Source organism: Leptonychotes weddellii, chromosome X (assembly GCF_054177405.1).
Source record: "Leptonychotes weddellii isolate Sample4059 chromosome X, ASM5417740v2, whole genome shotgun sequence".
Lineage (NCBI taxonomy): Eukaryota > Metazoa > Chordata > Mammalia > Carnivora > Phocidae > Leptonychotes > Leptonychotes weddellii.
In genome coordinates, this window is record NC_138385.1 from 93,126,815 (window position 1) to 93,147,865 (window position 21,051).

Here is a 21,051-nt window from a genome sequence, read left to right on the forward strand (position 1 = left end):
AGGAGTGATGTGGAGGATTGTAATGAGAGACAGAAAAAAATGAATAAAATATTAGTCACTAAGCAATCAGGCCCCTAGAAGAAAAAAAATGCCAAAAGAAAAAAAAAAAGTGGACAATAACAATTTAAAAATCTCTGGCTTTTATTAACCAGATTTCCTCCCTTCATCAGTGTAGATCGTTGCTGGGAGCCCTGCAAGGTTCAAGACGGAAGAGGCCAGCTCTGTCTATAGGTCAAAAGATTTGGCAGTGGAGGAGGTTGGAACCATTGGCTGCTCTGGTCAGCTCCTGGGCAAAATTGTAGAGGCAGCAGAATAAGCCTCTGTTGGCCTTAAACATTACTCTCCACCCTTCTTTCCTGGTATTGAACTCTTTCCTGGTACTGAACACTTCCTCAGTGCCTTCATGCTCTTCCCTGCCTGTGCCACATTCGCGGCCCACTCCACCTCACCTGCCCACACTAATAAGTGTCATTCTCAGAGTAGCCCATATTGAATGTTGATTCTTCCCAGTACTTTTCAACATGGCCCAGTATGGTAGGTCTTTACTACATGATTGGAATAATCCAGCCAATTGGAGGTAATTCATACTAAGGTGTGAATGACTGATTTTCCCTTAGTGCTCCCAAGAGTATTTTAAAAAGTAAGCTCCTGTTAACTCAACAGACTCTTTAATTGGTAGAATATTAAAGTAGCCTAAGGGAGATATTGAAGGACAGAGACTAAGAGGAGGCAATTCCAATTAAATTGGGGCATCGAGGCACTAACCACTCTGCATACATTTGCCTTGTTGGCTGCAGGGTAATTGGGAACTTGAGCACTCATTTGGTCTTGCTTTCAAGTGGAATTGTGTTTTAATGATCCCAGGAAATAATCAGTACCCTACCACCACTTCAGGAAAATAGGCTTTTGGAGCCTACCAGGTATGTTTCACCGTGCAATTTTAGTTTCCAAACATACATATTCATTTTTGTTAAAGATCAATTTATTTATTTTAGAGAGAGAGAGAGTACTCATGAGAGGGGCAGGGGAGAAGGAGAAAGAATCTCAAGTAGTCTCTGTTGAGCGGGGAGCCCGAAGCGGGGCTCGATCCCACAACCCTGAGATCATGACCTGAGCTGAAATCAAGAGTCAGACGCTCAACCGAGTGAGCCACCCAGGCGCCCCCAAACATACAGATTATTATTTTTTTTTAAGAGTTTATTTATCAGAGAGAGAGAGCGTGAGAGAGCACAAGCAGGGGGAGTAGCAGGCAAAGGGAGAAGCAGGCTCCCCGCTGAGCAAGGAGCCGGACGGGAGACTTGATCCCAGGACCCTGGGATCATGATCCGAGCCGAAGGCAGATGCTTAACAGACTGAGCCACCCAGGCGCCCCTACATATTATTATTATTTTTTTTTTGTATTTCAAGATACCACTATAGAAATAATCTTTCCTTTGTAATTAAAAAAAAAATTAAAGATTTTTTTTTATTTATTTGACAGAGAGAGACACAGCGAGAGAGGGAACACAAGCAGGGGGAGTGGGAGAGGGAGAAGCAGGCTTCCCGCGGAGCAGGGAGCCCGACGCGGGGCTCGATCCCAGGACCCTGGGACCGTGACCTGAGCCGACCGCAGACGCTTAACGACTGAGCCACCCAGGCGCCCTGTCATTAAAAAAAATTTAAAAATTTTAATACCCCACGTGGGTTTTTGAGTTTGGGGAAGTAGCACTCACGTGCTGCAGAGGGTTGTATAAATTGGTTTGTTTTCTGTAGGGCATTTTGGCAATCAAAATCATGGAATTTCTGAAGGAAGCAGCCAAGTATGTATTACAAAAATTTAGCCAAAAGTATTTATTACAACATTGTTTATAATCAGGAAAAATTGTACCACTAAAATGAAATTTGTTGTGTAAATTAATGGTACATCCAGTCACTGAAATGCTATACAGTGATCATAAGTCAGGTATTGTGGAAAATTGTTTAATGATATAGAAGAATATTCAGGATATACTGTCATGAGAAAAATCAGAATACAAATAGTTTATGTGATATGATCTTTCTCACACATAAATACCTACATACACACATATATTCATATATCTATATACATATGTAGATATACATATAAACAGAGAGAGAGAGAGAGAGCAAAGCATATATGCCAAAATATTAATGTCATCTATATCTGGGTGGTGAAATTATAGGTGGTTTTAATTTTCTTTTTTGTTTATCTGTAATTTATCTGAAGTTGTTCCAATAAGTGTGTATTGTTTTTCAAAGAGAAAAAAGTAGAACTTCTTTTAAGGAATCTGAGCATCCTCTGAAAGTAAATAGCAGCGGTTCTTGTAGTTTATAAACCCAGAGGCATCTGATGTGGTTTAACTCCTAAGAAAGAAGTATAATACACTTACTAGGTATAATATAAAGGCTGTGCTAATAGGTGTACAAAGAAGCACAGTTAGTGGAAGTTTTGTTTATGCAGATATATACCTTTACGGTTACACATTCTTTTCTTCCTTTTAAAGATTTTATTTATTTAACAGAGAGAGACACAGCGAGAGAAGGAACACAAGCAGGGGGAGTGGGAGAGGGAGAGGCAGGCTTCCCGCCGAGCAGGGAGCCCGATGTGGGGCTCGATCCCAGGACCCTGGGATCATGACCTGAGCCGAAGGCAGACGCTTAACGACTGAGCCACCCAGGTGCCCCCTTTTCGTTTTTTTTTTTTTAAGATTTTTATTTAATTTAATTTATTTATTTGAGAGAGAGAGAATGAGAGAGAACACATGAGAGGGGGTAGGGTCAGAGGGCAAAGCAGACTCCCTGCTGAGCAGGGAGCCCGATGCGGGACTCGATCCAGGGACTCCAGGATCATGGCCTGAGCTGAAGGCAGTCGCTTAACCAACTGAGCCACCCAGGTGCCCCCCCTTTTCGTTTTTTAAAAAGATTTTTATTTATTTGAGAGAGAGAGAGCACAAGTGGGGGGAGGGGAAAAGGGAGAGGGAGAGAGAGAATCTCAAGCAGACTCCCCGCTGAGGAGGTTGGGCTCGATCCCACTACCCTGAGATCATGACCTGAGTGGAAACCTAGACCAACGCTTCACCAACTGAACCACCCTGGCTCCCCTTTTCTTTTACAGATTTTAATGAATACAAGCCAACAACTGAAGTTCTCAGTCATCATTTTAAGTTTCATATATACTATATCATTATATAACAGAATAGAGGGAGCACCATCACCAGTTAAATTGGAAGAATTGCTTCACCAGAGATGTGTCTCTAGAGAATTGAGTTGACAAGTACTGATGAGGCTGTTGAAAATAATTGTAAATTAATACACTGCCCTCTTTTGGTAGCTATTTGCAATTCATTTTACATTCGCTCCTGTTAAAGATGTTCATCTATAAATTCATGCACAAATTAACTAACTTTAAATCACCTTTTTCCTCAACAGAGAATGCTGATAATTCCAGTTTGTTATCACCATCTGGTAAGACTGTTATTTCATGGCTTTGGGGAATTTCAGGAAAATATTCCAAAAGTTCTCCATGCAATATGGCATGTAGTCAGATACAGCAAAATTGCTTTTCTCCATGCAGGCTGACTGAATTAAACCTACACCTGAAAAGTCACTAGCACACATAGACAAGCGGACAGGCAAATTGGTCCCCCCACATTTATGGACAAAGCTGAGGAATAACTTGTGGGTTTTCATTTGGGGGACTGCTTAAGTTCTTCAACGTTATTTTTAGTATTCTAGTTCATAGGTCTCCTGTAGACTATTAAGAACATAAACCTGCCGAATGTTCCTATATATTTGAGGCATGGGATGCTCTCTTAAATATACTTCTTCAGTCACTTCTGAACAAATACTTTTCAAAGGACTTCTGAGGGCTTAGCCCTCCTGAGAACGGGAAGGCAAATAAAGAGAAATTTTTAACTAGGACCCTCTTGGCAGGAACCAGGAATAGAACCCACATTCGAGACTGCTGGCTGGAACTGGAACCGGAACTCAGGGATAAAGTGGTCCAGCCCCATATGGTGAGAGCTGATGAGATAGTGAAGCCCGAGTAACTTACCTAAGGTCACACAGCTCCCTGCCACCGTTAAGCACAGGCGGCACGTGACTTTTCTGCCTCCTCCTTCTGCGTTCTTTCTGGTATACCGTATATTGTAGAACAATCTGTTATGGTAAGGAGTGAGTCCACTCACATTCTATCCTTAGTTATATCAAAATGAGCTTCTGCTGTTAATTCACTTAAATAAAATTAATGATAGCTATTACTTCTTGTGCACATACTACATGCTTAGGAGTCTCCAGACATCTCATTCAGCTTCCAGTCTTGCAGTATAGGAATTATTATATTCATGTTCTAGATGAGGAAACTGAGGGTCAGAGAGGATAAAACTTGCTCATGTTCACACATTCTGTGGAACCAGACTACGTGTATTTGAACTTGACCAGTACCCTCCCACCCTGTTGCTAGTTGTGTGACTTTGGGCAAGTTTCTTCACCTTTCTGTGCCTCAGTTCCTTCATCTATAAATCGGGGAATATAATAGTACCTGCTTCATAGGGTAGTTGTGAAGATGAAATGAGATAACATATGCACCTGACCCGGCGTAAACCCTCAATAAGTAATAACGATCATTATTATGAGTGATTAAGTAATGGGGCAAAGATTCAAACCAGGACTGCAAGCCTCCAAAGCCCAAGCTTTTTTGACTGTGCCAATTTGCCCCCTTGCTGTTAAGCTCCTGGGGTAAAATGAACCACTGTATTTTTCTCCTAGTACAGTGGCCATCATCTGACTTAATCATGGTGATATCAGCAAAATCCTGTTTTCATGGAAATAGGGGGCATGGAGATTTGGAGGCACACACTGGTTCCAGTCAAAGCCTGCAATCTGGGTGCCCTGGGGGAGAGAGCTGCACTCACTTAGGAACGGAGCAGCTCGTGCACATCCAGCGACTGGCAAGGGGGTGTGCACACAGGCTTCTTCTCACCGTTCATCACCTTTCAGAAGAATGAATACTCGTTAATTAAAAACCAGCTTTGGCCAATTATTTTGTTTTGCAAAGGATTCCATATCCACACTTTGAATCTTATTGCTCAGGAACTGTCTTATTTCTCAAGAAATATCCTTGGTAATTAAAAAGAAATGTAGTAAATGCAAAATATGGAAGCAATAATGTAGGACAGACAGGGTGTGTGTGTTTCAGCCAACGGATGAGCAGTCTAAAACAGGCCAGCCCAGCGCCTTGACACCCCCAAGTGTCCTTACCCACTGAAAATCAGTCTGCCTACTGCAAAGCTTGTGTTACTTGTAAAATGTTTATGTTTCCTTTTCCTGCATATACGTAGAAGTCAAGCCATAGGATCTTTTTAATATTCCAACATGCAAAATGTGTGTAGTAGACTGACCTCTTAGCCTAAGTAGATTTACTCCATGGGAAATTTATAACTTGATTGATTGTCTTAATAGCAGCCGTATTTTTTTTAAAGTTTTATTTTTATTTATTTATTTATTTTTAAAGATTTTATTTATTTATTCATGAGAGAGAGAGAGAGGCAGAGGGAGAAGCAGGCTCCCAAGGAGCAGGGAGCCCGATGCGGAACTCGATCCCAGGACCCTGAGATCATGACCGGAGCCGAAGGCAGACGCTTAACCATCTGAGCCACCCAGGCGCCCTAGCAGCCATATTTTAAAATAACTTACCAGGAAATTGTGTTAGGTGGTACTGTACTGAGTGGTAGCAAAGTTGTTGGTTTGTTTTTTTTTTAAATCCTCAATTAACATCGGGAAGAGTTGTCAGGCGTTATTATAACAGAATGGAGCCAATGTGCTGGTATGTTTTATAATTGTAGTTTGACAGTTATTCAAAGTATAAAATGTTTCTAGAATTCTCTGGCTGAAAAAAAAAATTGAAAGTGGTATGTCACGGGCGCCTGGGTGGGTCAGATGGTTAAGCGTCTGCCTTCGGCTCAGGTCATGATCCCAGGGTCCTGGGATCGAGTCCCGCATCGGGCTCTCTGCTCCTTGGGAGCTTGCTTCTCCCTCTGCCTCTCTCTTTCTGTCTCTCATGAATAAATAAATAAAATCTTTAAAAAAAAAAAAAAAAGAAAGTGATATGTCACATGTTTTGCTGTGGTTTCTAAACTTATGTCCATAATATTCCATAGGTAGGAGCAGGCTTTGAAGGAAGAGTCTCAAGTTCTTTGTCTGTAAAATGAGACAACTGCTCATTTCATTTCTTGGGTTCTTTCTCTGCAATTCTCTGGTTAATTGTATATTCCCTGAAGGATTATGGGGCTTGCAGATTCATATTGGTCTGATAGCATGTTGTCTACTTCTTTTCATAATTCTATCAAAAGTTTTAACTCCTTAGAGTTCAATAAATAAGTTTCAATTAAATTAAATTATATTCAATTAAAATATTAATTTGAAATTTTTGTTGTTTTTTTTCTTCTTGCAGTTGAATCATCTTTTGTTGGTTTTGTCCCCTACACCAATGGTACTCCAGGCAAGATTTTGAAAAAATTCAAACCTAGATTTAGCCTAATTTGTTAAGTTTTGGATTTAATTATATCTTTTTATTTTTTTTCCCCTCGGGGCAAAAGAGGTTGAAACTACAAGCCTAAATGGTAAGAATTTTTCTGAAGCAAGTGAAAATTGATAACCCTTAATATGAATATAAGTATAATGAGTAGTGTTGAAGGTTTTCATATTCAAATATGCAAAAGAAAAAACACCCCAAATAAAACAAACCCCCAAAACTGTCAACCCTGGAGAGCACCCCAAACTTTTCGGTTAAATGAAAACATTCTTATTATCATGGAGGGAGGCCAGCCCCCCACCACGCTAACTGTTCTATGAAAAAGAAGAAATAGTGATCACAGTTTGAGTACCCTGTTTCTCTTGCTTCCCAACACAATGCCAGCACATTTTATATGACAGATTGTTTAAATGTGGGAAGCACACCCAGTGACTTCAATATGATTCAGCATGGATTTGGAGGCACAGAGTGTTCAAAGACCACCCTTTTATGGATGATTTTATCAATTTTTAAGTAGCATGACATGAAGAGAAAAACCTGGCTTCTTCATCATGCCGGAGAAGTGGGCTGTGTTTGAGGGAGGTGGACAGGGCAAATCCTGTGCCTTCCCGAACTCTGTGGGTAGACAGCCTCTTTCTTTGTGCAGCCAAAACCCAACTCTTTCCACAGTCCCTTACTTGGTTAAAATAAAAATCTCACCATGTGGTTGATGGTTAAGGAGCTAAACAATCTTAGATGGAGTTCACACTGATCGAAACCGGTTTAAATTCATATTTGGTCCAATGGAAAGGGCTAGACATTACATCGTAACTATGTTTAATTACTTTTTAAAGTGAATGAAAGAACATCTTCAAAATAGCTTTGGCAGTAGTTTTTGGATCCATGGTATGTGGGTTTTTAAGTATGGTAATATGTGCCTTTTCCCCCTAAAGTTTCATCCAGAATAATAAATTACAGAATGATTTTTATTTAAAGAAATACCAGTTAGAATAGATTTTCAATTGAATTTTAAGGGAAACAAGATCAAAATGAGATTTTTTTCTAAAAGTTAGTGAAATGTAATGTTCAAGAAGTTTAATTTTAAGCTAGAACTGCTTAAAGATTGCTTTATAAGAGTGTACCTTTAAGCATCCCCAGGGCTATATATTAAAGTTGGTATTAACTGGAAATATATTCCTTAGGGACTTGCATTATAATGGAGTATAAAAGGGACGAAATATTAAACAACATAAATGGGTTTATTTAAATCTAATCATTATAGAAGTGTTGGTATGTTTTAGACACATCACCTGTGTTCAGGAAACACATTTTTAAAGAATGAATACTTGCTCAGGAATTGTGTCTGGGGGTTGGAGAATGGTTAGTGTGTGGCGGGGTGGACAGCAAATACATTTGATAGTGTCAGCTTGCTTTTGCAAAACTCTCTAGCTTCTCTAGGATTTGGGGAGAAGTGAAATGTTCACGGAACCTAGAAGATGCTTGTGTTTGTTAAGCATATCAATAATTAGGCTTAATTTTCATTACTTTATTTCAGATGCTACTTCGAGTGTATTATCCACTTTAAACAAAACAGGTAATATCAAGTTCTTTCTAAATATAATAGCTCCTCTTCTGTGCTTTCTTGGGTTTCTCACTTGTGTGGTCAGTCTTCTGGATTGCTAAAGGTTGTCTCCTTGCATACTTCCTGTGCCTTCAATTGTTGATTGACTACTCATTTCACTTTGACATTGTCATTCTTGTGTTACCACATTCCTGACCTTCCAAACTGTTGTGACCATACATTCCGCTTAAAATAACATCAAAAAAATTGTAGTAGTAATATATCTTAGCTCGTAACAAATGGAGAATATAGAAAAATACAATGAAAAAAATAGAAATCATCTCTAATGTCACTTTTCTAAGACTATTACTGTTAATAATTTGGTATATTTCCATTCAGGATCATATATACATACACACTGTGTGTGTGTGTGTGTGTGTGTGTGTGTATCTTTTACACAATAGTCATAGGGTATATAGATTTTTATGTCTTGCCCTTTTGATTTCATATTAAATTATAAGTATTAAATTATAAGTATTTTCTATTGTCCATTACTATTAATGACTTGATAATATTCCATTGTGTACCATATGTTGAACATTCTTAAAGCTTTTCTATTTTCTTAATAGAAGTTTTTGCAATGAACATCCTTGTGCCAACATTTTGCATTCATTCCTGATTTCTGTAGGATGCATTCTAAGGACTGGACTTAATGGGTTAGCAGTAGGAGTATTTTAAGGTCCTTGATACACATATTGCTCAGTTACCTTCTTGAAAGCTTGTACCCAGCAACGTTGCTGTCAGCAGTGAATGAGGATGTCTGTGTCACTGTCCCTTTGCTGAGAACTGAGACTACATCACATATTATTAGATCTTTCAATTCTGTAGGTTCTGTTTTACATTCTTAATTAGTGAGGTTGAACATTTGTCCCCAAAAGCACTTTTGTTACTAGAACCAGAAGTTCATTTCACAGCTGTGTTTTGTTTGCTCTGGAAAGGAAAGTATCAGGGCAAACCAAATAATATATTTAAAAGATTCTTCATGATAACGCAAAATACCGTCATCCTCTATAATTACCACCAACCATTGCCCATGAGTCAGTCACGTGTTGAAGCAGGAACTCATCGATAACCCATAACACAAATGAGGTTTCAGAAACTGTTGGTATAACGTCATCATTCTTAAGTGCTTCTCCAAGATCTGAGCTTTGTGTTTTCTTCAGAATTTGCCACTCACCCTAGCAGACAGACCTTTGCAAATCTGTGCCCCGAACGCAGCCTCTTCTAATTGACCATCCTTAAAGCAAGGATTTCTGAACCTGGTTCTCCATTATCTGAGAAATGAACCATGGGCTCTGTACCCAGAGTCTGTTGGGAAGATATTTCTAAGGTTTGCTTCTCCAGAGTGTGTTCATATTTGCCTGTGGTTTGAACAGTTCTGTCTAGCTTCTGCTCTGAGCTTATTGTACAACTGTAGCTGAGTGGTTTCAGCCTCATTGAGAATAATTTTATCTACTGATATAACAGCAATACTATTATGTTAACTCCTAGAGAAAATAGCAGGACACTTTCTTGATTATAGAGCGTGCGATATTTTAGATCTTGTGTTTCCATTAAGTTTTATTCTGAATCGCCTTTTCTTTACAACCTGTCACCTGAAGGTCCTGATAATGACTTAATTCTACATATCTGAAGTGTAAGTCCACATTAATTTGTCTAGCAGCAGCGCATGGAAACTGTGGTAGAATGACACAAAGAGTGGGGTATGTGATGGGTGTGAGATAACTGGGTAAACATGGGAATCCAAATTGCAGACCCATCCTATTCCAATGTTATATGATCTGGGTCTGCGATTCCCATTTATTCTGCTCCTGGGATGACCAATAATGTCTGAAAGGTGTCAACAGTATGGTTTTCTTAGCACTTCACTAAAATGATATTCATGGCAAATTGTTTTTAAAAACATGCAACAATTCTGCTCTAATATTTAAATTGCTTCTTTGCAGAAAAAACTAAAATCACTATAGTAAAAACCTTCAATGCATCAGGTATGACTTACTATCAATATCAAGACTTTCTTTTTTATAACTAAAGTAAAATGAAACGAATGGCTGGTTTTTATGTTTTCTTTCTCTTTTTTCCCCACCCTTTAAAAGTGAAATCTGTTCTTAATGAATAGGTGTTTATGCACTGGGTACCTGAAGTTGTACTAAGTGTTTGGGGCTATATAATCATGATGAAATACAATGCCCACCCTTAAGAATCTTCTAGTTTGGGGAGAGACAAGGCAAACAAAGAGATAACTAACATGAACATGTATGCAGATAAAGGCAAATGGTAACACAAGTGTTTCTGACATGGTGAAGCATGGGAAATAAAAGGGCTGGTGCTAGTGGTTATCAATGGGATCTAATTTATGAGGGAGAGATTCTTAGAGGAGTCAACCTCAAACTCTTTTGAAATCAAAAAAGGGATGTACTTTTAAGTACCTAGTGTAAGAGTAGGAATATGTGATTTGCTTAACAAAAGCTTCTGGTTGATTTAAAGCAGGGGTTAGCAAACTGTGGCCTGCAGGGCAAATGTGGCCCACTACCTATTTTTGTAAATCAAGTTTTATTGGAACACTGCCATACCCATTTGTTTACATGTTATCTATGGCTACTTTTCCGATACAATGAACAGGAGAGTTGAGTAGTTGTGACAGAGACTATATGGCCCACAAAACCTAAAATATTTATTATTTGACCCTTTACAAAGTTTTCTCACTCATGACTTAAAAGGATGACCTGTGGCCATGTACTTGGGGGAAATTAGAGATAACAGCCCCAGCAATGGGAAAGAAAATTCTCAGGGTTAATGAGCAGCAAAAGACACACATCACTGGAAACAAAGGTACCACTAAAATTTAGAGAAAGGTGAGAGATGATGGAATGTAACACTTAGTGAACAATAGACCAATGGTTGTAGAGAACATTTAAAGCATTACTACCCACCATCTAAAGCAGGTTTATTTAAGATGAAATCTCTCTTTTGGTGTGGGTAACATTGCTGTGAAACAATGTAGAATTCTACAGGTCGGGTAACTTTTGGCACCTAAATTCAGTTTGCTCACAGAATCAAAACTCTTAGTTGAAGCATGATGCCTATACAACAAACATCACCCAGATCATTCTGGCAAAAACCATTTCACATGCACTAATACAAGCTCTAATTTTAGTTTGTGCCCAAACTTGTTCTCTTAAGAAAAAAATTAAGCAGTCATAAAGTACAATGGAAATAAAATAGCAATCAGGCATTGCATACATAATTCTGACCAAGCCAGACCTAACAAGGACAGCAAAATATCCCTTAATATAACAATCTTTTCCCCTTGGCCCTTTGCTTAATACGTTATCAACATTTGCACCTCACATTTACTATAGATTTCTTTTACTTCGCCAAAATGATGAAATTAACGAAGGCAAGATTTTTAGGGAGTAAACCTTGAGCTCTCTTCAAATCAAAGAAGAGATGTACTTCTCCTTTCACCAAGGGAGAAAGTGTTTTTTAGGTGAATGTGTATGGAGTTTTTGATTTATTTCATCTCCCATTCGTCTGTCCCTCCTTTGTATGCCTGTGTGGTCTGTTGTCCTGGCCATCACTCCATTTTGCCTTCACTATAACTTTTTATTTACCGCCCACTGTCACTTACTAGATGGCATGCTCGTTGAGAGCAGGGTCTGTATCTGGAACCTTCCCAAACCTGTAGAATATGATAGTTGTTCAGCAAATAGTTTTTGAATTTTGTGGTTTTTGCCTAGGTGCAGTGACATCATGACATTGATGTTATTTCTTACATATATTTGCATAAGGAAATAAGACCAGCATTAGAGCGTTCATGGACTCCCCTGCCCAGGAAAGGAAAGAGGATCTATGAGTAAGGGCTATTGCATTTAAAGTCTCTATGCTCGATTTGCATTCACACTGTTCTTTTTATGTTGGACAGGAGAGGGTTTAATGGGGAACAGGACAACAAATATTTTGAGGGAGGAGTAGGGGGTTAGACAGTGACACACTAAAGAATAGTAAAGAATCAGGTTCTATAGCTGACCAACTAAGAAATGAAAACTCTCTCATTCCTCTAGTCTTTGTGGAATTCATCCAGCCAATTATATCCAACTTATAATATTTTAGGCCCACGTTTGATGCCTAAATTTGTGAATTCTCTTGACAATGTAGGATATAAGTGTAGGTGTTGACATGTTTAACCGGCCGGGTTGTTTTCTTTGCAGGAGTCAAACCCCAGAGAAATATCTGCAATTTGTCATCTATTTGCAATGACTCAGGTTAGTTCTTGTGTACATTACACATTACCAGATAAATGAGCTCCAGAGAGAGAAAAGGTTTTTCTCCTGTTGAGTATGTGATGTGTATCTCTCTGATCTGTCTCTTTTCACATCGCCTGGCTACTAAGAAGTCCCAAATGAAAACAAAAGCAAATTTTAGATCTGCCTGAAATTATCCCGTTGCTTAGTGAGATGATGGATTAACTTTCTATGAGAATATGAAGCTCTACACCAGATATTTTTGCCATAGCTTTAAATCCATAACTAATACCCTTAGAGTTGATCCATGAATATAGCTAGTAATGAACTTAATTATTGAAAGCCACTTCTGGTATATAAATCCCTCAAGTCTTTCCATAGGACCTTAAGTATTATAGCTTAGAAATAGGGTGTCGTCTTCTGCTAAAAGTAAAATATACCGCTCCACTAGAATGTTGAAAACCTCACGGACACCTAGTTTAATTGGTTGCTAATTCCAGTAGTGCCCAGAGTGTATTTTGCCATCTTTAACCCAGACTGTCACTCTTTTTCAAATTGAAAATGGAAATCTCTTGAGAACATGCTATTTTTGAAATGGGAATATTTTCCCTTCTGCCATGGGCCAGAAAGAATGAAACAACCATTTTTCTCACATTGGTTTGGCTTGTTGGGTTCCCTTCCTTATTAAAACCAATGAAAGCTGATGTGAAAAACATAAAAACATGGTGTGGTAGGTCAGTACTGGATCACGGGAAGAGAGAGGAGGAAGGTAATGAAGTATTTTGTAATTCTAAAGTCTTAAAAAACAATCCTTATAGGAATGTTTTCCATTTCTTCTGTTCCTTTTGTTCTGTTTCCTCTAATAATTTGTTTTAAAAACACAGGAAACAACTTCAAGTAAAAGAGGTTAAGGTTGGGTTGTATTAGAAAATAAGAAAACTTGGGCGCCTGGGTGGCTCAGTTGGTTAAGCGACTGCCTTCAGCTCAGGTCATGATCCTGGAGTCCCGGGATCGAGTTCCGCATCGGGCTCCCTGCTCGGCAGGGAGTCTGCTTCTCCCTCTGACCTTCCTCCTTCTCATGCTCTCTGTCTCTCATTCTCTCTCTCTCAAATAAATAAATAAAATCTTTAAAAAAAAAAAAAAGAAAGAAAGAAAATAAGAAAACTTTGTATTCAAAGAATGGTCCACAAACATTTTCTACTTGTGTGAATGTGAGCTTTAGGGATGTGAGCATTCTGCTGATAGTATGTGCCAGGTAGAGTATCGTAGGCAAATATTAGCTGGCTTTGATTAAAGGGGAAAAAGACTTGTGAGATACGTTTCACTTTCATATATTGTGTAGCTCTTCTTCCCTCCCTCTTGTCTTACCCTTCTCTTACTGAATTCTCCATAATTTCATTATTTTTACGCTTCATCTGTGTTTTGGACTGGTGACTAATGTCTAGTTTAGTGTTGTGTCTACATGATGTTTGATAACTTTGAAAATTGAACATTTAGAAAACAAAAAACAAAAAATAAAAAACGGTCATCTTGAATAACAGATGCCAGGAAGCTAGTTGGAGTAATGTTTTCCTCAGTTAAGTGACTGAATTGACCATTTGTTTTAGTGTCTGGTGAAAACAGCCTCATCAGGGAACCAACTCTTTTGGCACCAGAAATCCCATGGTCTCCTGCCAGAAACGAGAAACCTTCACTTCTCGCAGGTTCCAATCTGACTTCATTAAGGGAAACGGAGGCTGGTGAAAAAACTGGGAGCTGACCAGGCAGAGTTAGGCTGAGGGTCAAAAGGTTCCGGGTCACACTGCTAACACTGTGCTCGCAGCACATGTATGAAATTCAGTGTGCGCTCCACAAGACTGAAGGATGACCTTGGAGAATGGACTGATAAGGGAGACAAATTGTCGGTGTCGGCACGTGCACACGCTAAATACATCTTTAATAGCTAAGGGTTTTTCCCAAAATGGATAAGTAATTCTATGCATATATCAAGTATCTTTACTTTTAATAATTGTATACTGCATTAATTGAGATTTCAGCATGAACATACCGAAGTTGAGGTTCTCAGTAGAACAGTTGCTAAAATAGATAAATCCTGTTAGTCACTGGGCCAGTGGCTTTGTCGGCCATTTTAAGTGGAAGTGGACCATTGGGTACTTGGCTGTGGGCACCAGTGGTACTTTGGGTTGTTATAAAAATGAGCTGAGAAGGCATTCAACCCTCTAGCTCAGGAGTTGACAAGCTACTGCCCATAGTCTAAATACCTGCCACCTGTTTTTGTAAATAAAGTTTTATTGGAACATAGCCATGCAAGTCGTGTACATATTGTTTGGCTGCTCTCATGCTACAACTGCAAAGTTGAGTATTTCTGACAGAACATATGGCCCACAAAACCTCAAATATCTGATCGGATACCAAAAAAATGGCTGACACCTGCTCTAGTTTGTATGACCTCTTTGCCTTCTGCTCTAGAGGCTGGTTTTCGGGGCACCTGGGTGGCTCAGTCGGTTAAGCGTCTGCCTTCGGCTCAGGTCATGATCCCAGGGTCCTGGGATAGAGCCCCACATCGGGCACCCTGCTCAGCAGGGAGCCTGCTTCTCCCTCTCCCTCTGCTGCTCCCCCTGCTTGTGCTCACGCTCTGTGTGTGTGTGTGTGTGTGTCAAATAAATAAAATCTTTAAAAAAAAAAAGAGGCCGGTTTTCTGTCTCTGTAGATTATGAAGTGCACACAGTGTGCTTCTGTTAAGCAGTCTCTATTTTCTTTCTTTCTGATCGAGTCGGAGCCCCTTCAAGTACACGCTGTAGGAAACAGGTTGACTGAAATTGAGTTCTGTATTTCCCGAAGTGAGCATTTTAAGAACAGAGTTTTCTGGCATTTTGGGGATGAAAGCCACAAGGAGTTGTTCAACTGAAGAAAAGATTCTCCCTGCAGACTATTCAGGTTTCAAAAGCAAAATCTTAACTTTGTTCCTAGCGGGGAGATTGCACTTGGTCGCTATATTTTAAAAAGAAAAACCCAAATGGCAAGGAGTAAATAGACTCTCATAAGGCTGCTTAATTTCTGAGAAACACTTTTTCTCTCCCTCCTTTATGTATGTAACTGCAACTAGAAAACCCCAAAAGATTTTTTTTTTTTTTAAGATTTTATTTATTTATTTGACAGAGAGAGACACAGCGAGAGAGGGAACACAAGCAGAAGGAGTGGGAGAGGGAGAAGCACGCTTCCCATGGAGCAGGGAGCCCGATGCGGGGCTTGATCCCAGGACTCTGGGGTCATGACCTGAGCCGAAGGCAGACGCTTAACGACTGAGCCACCCAGGCGCCCCCAAAAAGATTTTTTTTAAAGATTTTCTTTTATTCATTTGAGAGAGAGAAACAGAGAGCACGAGCACAAGGGGGGCAGAGGAAGAGGGAGAAGCAGGCTCCCTGCCAAACAGGGAGCCTGCTGCGGGCCTCGATCCCAGGACCCTGGGATCATGACCTGAGCTGAAGGCAGACGCTTAGCCTACTGAGCCACACAGGTGCCCCCCAAAAAGATTTTTAATGTTAGAGCCAGTTCCTCGAGTTAGCATCTTTATGGGAAAAAAGGTCTGATGAGCAGCATGTAGGATTAAAATTTCTTGACAAGGAGGCAAGTTTTTTCTCTTTCCGCATTCCCACATAGAATTTATGGTTCGCATTTTCTGAAAATTGTATTGGTGGTCATTGAGTACCATTCTGATAGAAAAGACAGTAAATGTGAGTAACTGCAAAGAATTTGATGAAACCATTTATTTTATAAATTTGATTATTCATTATTAATCTGATAATCTTTTCCTGTGTTGTATTAATCCTCATGCTCTAAGGATGCAAGTCTCAAATTTTGTTTTGCAAATTTATTTTTAGCATTTTTTAGAGGTGAGATAATGTTTCCATATGAAGAAACCAATGTTACCCAGGTAGGTTTTAAAGATTTTTTTTAATTGCAATCTTAAAAAGGAAGTGCTTGTGCATTTAAAGATTTGTTTAAGGCTCAGATTATTCATGGTATTCGGCATATTTACTTTTATGACCAAATTTAAATAAAATAAGTGTTGTTGAATCACTAGCTTTTTCAAGAGGGTGTGACTTCATAATAATCATGGTACTTTGTTAATAGGCATATTTCAGTTTTCACTAAACTTGCTGCTGAATGTTCATACGATGGAATCCTATTGCCTTTAAAACTTTTTTAATTATATTAGAAACTTCTAGCAATAAGAAATATATTGAATCTAAGAGTAGTCTTATGAATCTGATCCTGTTCCACCTCATGGGGGATTCAGATGCAGTAGAGTCAGACTTCCCATGACCTAGACTGGTTCAGAGGATCCCAGCTAAATGTGGTTTGTTCTTCCAGTGACTATTTCCTGAGCACCTACTACGTGCCAGGCGAGGAGCAAGGTGCTACAAATGAAGTGAAGGCTGCTACCAAGTTCCCTCTTTACACTGGGATCTTAAGTCTGAGACCTTTCATGTGGAGAGCTTTAATCGTATTCTTTTCGGGGGACCCTTGGAATAATGAAATTAATTAGCACATTAGACTTGCTGATTCAGAATATTTTTTAAAGGAAATATAAAAACAAAAAGTAGCTCAGTTAATATGGATTTGATCGTTGGCTAGATAATACTCCATACCGTTGGCATTCAGTCTTTGGGGTGTAGTTCTTTGGGTGGCCAAGGAAACTGAAGAACAACTTCTTGTTAGAGAGTGTAAAAAAACCACAACAATATTTGTGATATTCTTAATGATTTTATACTCCTAGCAGAATCAAAATACGGCTAATGACACCTCATCTGGAGTCCTGTCTCTAAGGGAATCAAAGTGAGTAATCTACTGCTTGATTTAAAAGTTAAGACGTCAACTATGGAAAGGTACTTGTTGAGCTATCTTTACTTTTGGAAACTGAGAGTAGGAAATAGACCCAAAGCTTATAAAAATTTGGTTTGTGAGTTCTTAGCTAATAGACAGTAGTTACCCGTCATCAGCTAATAGCCCTGTGAGGCTGTTCGCTTTGATGCTCTGTAGGTATGTAAGAGGTCAGTTTGAATTGGTATTTGAGCTTTAGTACGATTTGGTAGCCAGAGAGGTTGGAAGAAGAGTTCAAGGTGGGATGCCATGTATTCCATTTGTTCATGCTTTCATGAAGCATCGGTCATTCAAAAGTCAGAGAGAAGTCTTTGTGAAGTAGGTACCAGCTTCCAGGGACAAGCATGGACAATGAGAAATACATTACAAATATAGATGCTCCCAGTCAGACACAAGGCCAAAATGTCAGGCTAGGCCCGGAGTTAGTCTTACCTGAGTGTCACCGGGAGGGGAAACGTCACGTCTTCATCCTCCTGCAAGGAAGCAGCATCAGAGATAAAATCCATCTACTCTCAATCTTGCTACTACCCCTCAAAGGAGATTTTCATCAACTTTTGAACCAAATCCAAAAGCTCCGGGGGGAGTATCTATGATGACATTGAAGAAAAAAAACCTTTCCTAGGTCAAAACAAGGGACATCTGGGTGGCTCAGTCGGTTAAGCGTCTGCCCTCGGCTCAGGTCATGATCCCAGGGTCCTGGGATCGAGCCCCACATCGGGCTCCCTGCTCAGCAGGGAGCCTGCTTCTCCCTCTGCCTGCCACTCCCTCTGCTTGTGCTCTCTCTCTGTCTCTCTCTGACGAATAAATAAAATCTTTAAAAACAAAACAAAACAAAACTCTTCTTAAGGGTCATCCTTTCAATTAGCATTTTGACCTGGCTGCTTCTGCTGAGTCAGCAATGCATAGGTGGAGGGGAACCTTAGGATTCCACCTGGGGGATATCAAACATCTCTAGGGCTCCCCTGAGTGAGTGTGTAGCAGCAAACAGTTAAACTAATGAGAACTGGGATGGACAGGAGCGGTATTTCTATCCTTTATGCCTATTTTTTGAACTCCTGATAAAAATGTAGCTTTCCCAGCTATTCAAAGTATATGTGTGAAATAAAAAGCAGAAGATATCAGTGTCCTAGAAGTATCTTAAACTTTAGATGGGAAACAATATTGATAAGATACATTTTTTAATTTTTTAAAATTTTTAAAAAAGATTTTATTTATTTTATTTGAGAGAGAGAGAGAGAGCATGAGAAGGAGGGGGATCAGAGGGAGAAGCAGACTCCCCGCTGAGCGGGAAGCCTGATGCAGGGCTCGATCCTGGGACTCTGGGATCATGACCTGAGCTGAAGGCAGACACTTAACTGACTGAGCCACCCAGGCGCCCCAAGATACATTTTTTTAAACTCACAAATTAATAAATAGAACAGAAATTCACATACTTGTAATTCATCTTAATTACTAGACTTGAAATATAGAGGAGTTCATTTACAGCCATGAAGCATTTGTTGAGCACCTACTATGTGTTTGGCCTTGGGGATAAACCCAACTCTCAGGATGGAAAACTGGCTCTAGAACAATGGTTCTCTACCCTGGCTGCATATTAAAATCACCTGGGGAGCTTTTAAAAATCCTGATGTCCAGGGCGCCTGGGTGGCTCAGTTGGTTAAGCGACTGCCTTCGGCTCAGGTCATGATCCTGGAGTCTCGGGATCGAGTCCCGCATCGGGCTCCCTGCTCGGCAGGGAGTCTGCTTCTCCCTCTGACCCTCCCCCCTCTCATGTGCTTGCTCTCTCTCTCTCAAATAAATAAATAAAATCTTTAAAAAAAAAAAAATCCTGATGTCCAGGCACACTCTGTAACAATTAGATCAGTATTTGGGGGCTGGGACACAGACGTTGGTATTTTTGAATGCCCCCCTGATGGTTCCAGCATGAGGCCAGTTTTTAGAACCAGGAGTCTAGAGTCTGGTAGGATAGACCTAGGATGCAAACAAATAACAATACAGTAGAATCCCTACAATAAATGTGACATATTTAGGGTTCCAAAGGATGTTCTACATATCTAAATATAGAGCAGGCAGAGTGGTTGGACTTGAACCCAGGAGCCAGGGAGACCCCCAGAAAGGTAACCTCTGAGCACAGTTAAGAAGGAGCGGCTTCTGCCAGCTAGAAAAGCTAGCTGACTACTTACTGTTGCCACAGTCCTTCTCTTCTTTCCTCCAGACCTTCCCTGGAACCACCTAGAACTATTGCCCATCCCTTGGAGCTGGGTTTCTCAGCCTCGGCACTATTGACATTTTGGACCTGATAGTTCTCTATTATGCAGGGCTGTGTTTGCACTGTAGGATGTGTAACAGATCCCTGACCTCTATCCACTAGATGCCAGTAACACCCAGCCCCCAATTGTGACAATCAAAAACATCTCCAGATATTGCCCAATGTCCCCTGGGGGACAGAGTCCATCCCCCCACCCCAGTTGAGAACGATTGCCCTAGAGTGAATTCTTTATTTTTTAAAATTTTATTTATTTGAGAGAGAGGGGCAGAGGGAGGGAGAAGCAGGCTCCCCACTGAGCAGGGAGCCTGACACAGCCCATCCCAGGAGTCTGAGATCATGACCCTAGCTGAAGGCAGACACTTAATCTACTGAGCCACCCAGGCGCCCCTAGAGTGAATTCTTTAACTAGATTTCTTTTATCTTAACTTCCCGTGAAGCTCTTCCACATTGAAGAAATAAAAGTGTTGTTTGAGTGGGATTGGAGAGGAATGAGGGAAATTCTGGAAGAGGAGTGATGAGGAAGGGAAGGGGGGGCTAGAGAGTGCTAGAGGGCAGGTGGGGTCAGGTGGAGAGGGAGTGAGGAAGAAATCAGGGGTGCAGGGCCCCCATGGCGAGTGGTGGACTCCTCTCAGAAATTTCACCTCGGGCCAGCTCTTCCTTGGGTCCTCTGCCAGAAGAAGCTGCCTGGGGGTTGCAGGAGCCTAATGAGTAACAAGATTGTTCAACCATAATTTATATCTTGCTGTTGGCTAGAACTGATGGAGCTTCTGTCTGGTTAGTTTCCCTTGTCATATAAATAATTTATTTTTCTCACATAGGAATCTCTTAGTATGCCCAGTGTTTCTTCAGAGTGAACACTGGAAGCAATAAATACCATAGGCTTAGTTTAATTGCTAAAAATCTAACTTGTTTTGAATTTAACATCACCAGTGATCTCCTTCATGTCAATTTCTCTTTGTTTTATTAACAGACGATCAGAGCTAAACAAAGCCCTGCAAACCTTAAGTGAGGTAATCATAGTACATCCTATACCTTGTTTATCATTACTGTTTCTATTTGGGGGAAAGCGTGGAGTTCTGTGTTCCTGAGGAGAAATGTATTCAAACTTCCCCAAACCTGTCATATAAAAGATTGAATAAACTAGTTCCTTTACTCCAGAAGTCAGAACTGGATGGATCCAGAGTCAGAACTGGATATCACAGTGGAATGCTGTTACAAGGGGATAGATTTTCCTTCATGTAAAACCAAACATTTCTTAAAATGAGGGCTCCAGAATGAGCTCCCTTGTGTGGTAGCGAGTTCTCAACAGTAGCAGGATGCAAGCAGAGACTGCCCCCCCCCCCCCCCCCGCCCGAGTAGCTTTGATGATACTTGATGATACATCAGGAATCTGATAGCAATGTGAATTGGATGATCCCTAGGGGTTATTGTGATTCTAAGATTCTATGAGGCTGTGATAAGTCCTAGGTTGTTTTGTCTGACATTCTCAACTGTCAAAGGAACCTATATATATATATTTTTT

At 40.1% G+C, this 21,051-nt stretch overlaps 1 protein-coding gene across 10 annotated transcripts in view; it reads left to right on the forward strand.

Moving 5' to 3' along the window:
• The window catches only part of ADGRG2 (adhesion G protein-coupled receptor G2), a 131,664-nt gene that overhangs the window by 78,196 nt on the left and 32,417 nt on the right, over nt 1–21,051 (forward strand). For 5 of the 10 annotated variants that reach the window (XM_081809076.1, XM_081809073.1, XM_081809075.1 and 2 more), the window contains 9 exons: nt 3,430–3,465; nt 6,452–6,499; nt 6,597–6,620; nt 8,067–8,105; nt 10,079–10,120; nt 12,344–12,397; nt 16,258–16,310; nt 17,157–17,215; nt 20,500–20,539. In XM_081809076.1, the coding sequence (XP_081665202.1) occupies nt 3,430–3,465; nt 6,452–6,499; nt 6,597–6,620; nt 8,067–8,105; nt 10,079–10,120; nt 12,344–12,397; nt 16,258–16,310; nt 17,157–17,215; nt 20,500–20,539 (395 nt within the window). The remainder of the gene's footprint in view (nt 1–3,429; nt 3,466–6,451; nt 6,500–6,596; nt 6,621–8,066; nt 8,106–10,078; nt 10,121–12,343; nt 12,398–16,257; nt 16,311–17,156; nt 17,216–20,499; nt 20,540–21,051) is intronic. The other 5 variants (XM_081809077.1, XM_081809078.1, XM_081809079.1 and 2 more) reach the window with 5 other exon arrangements.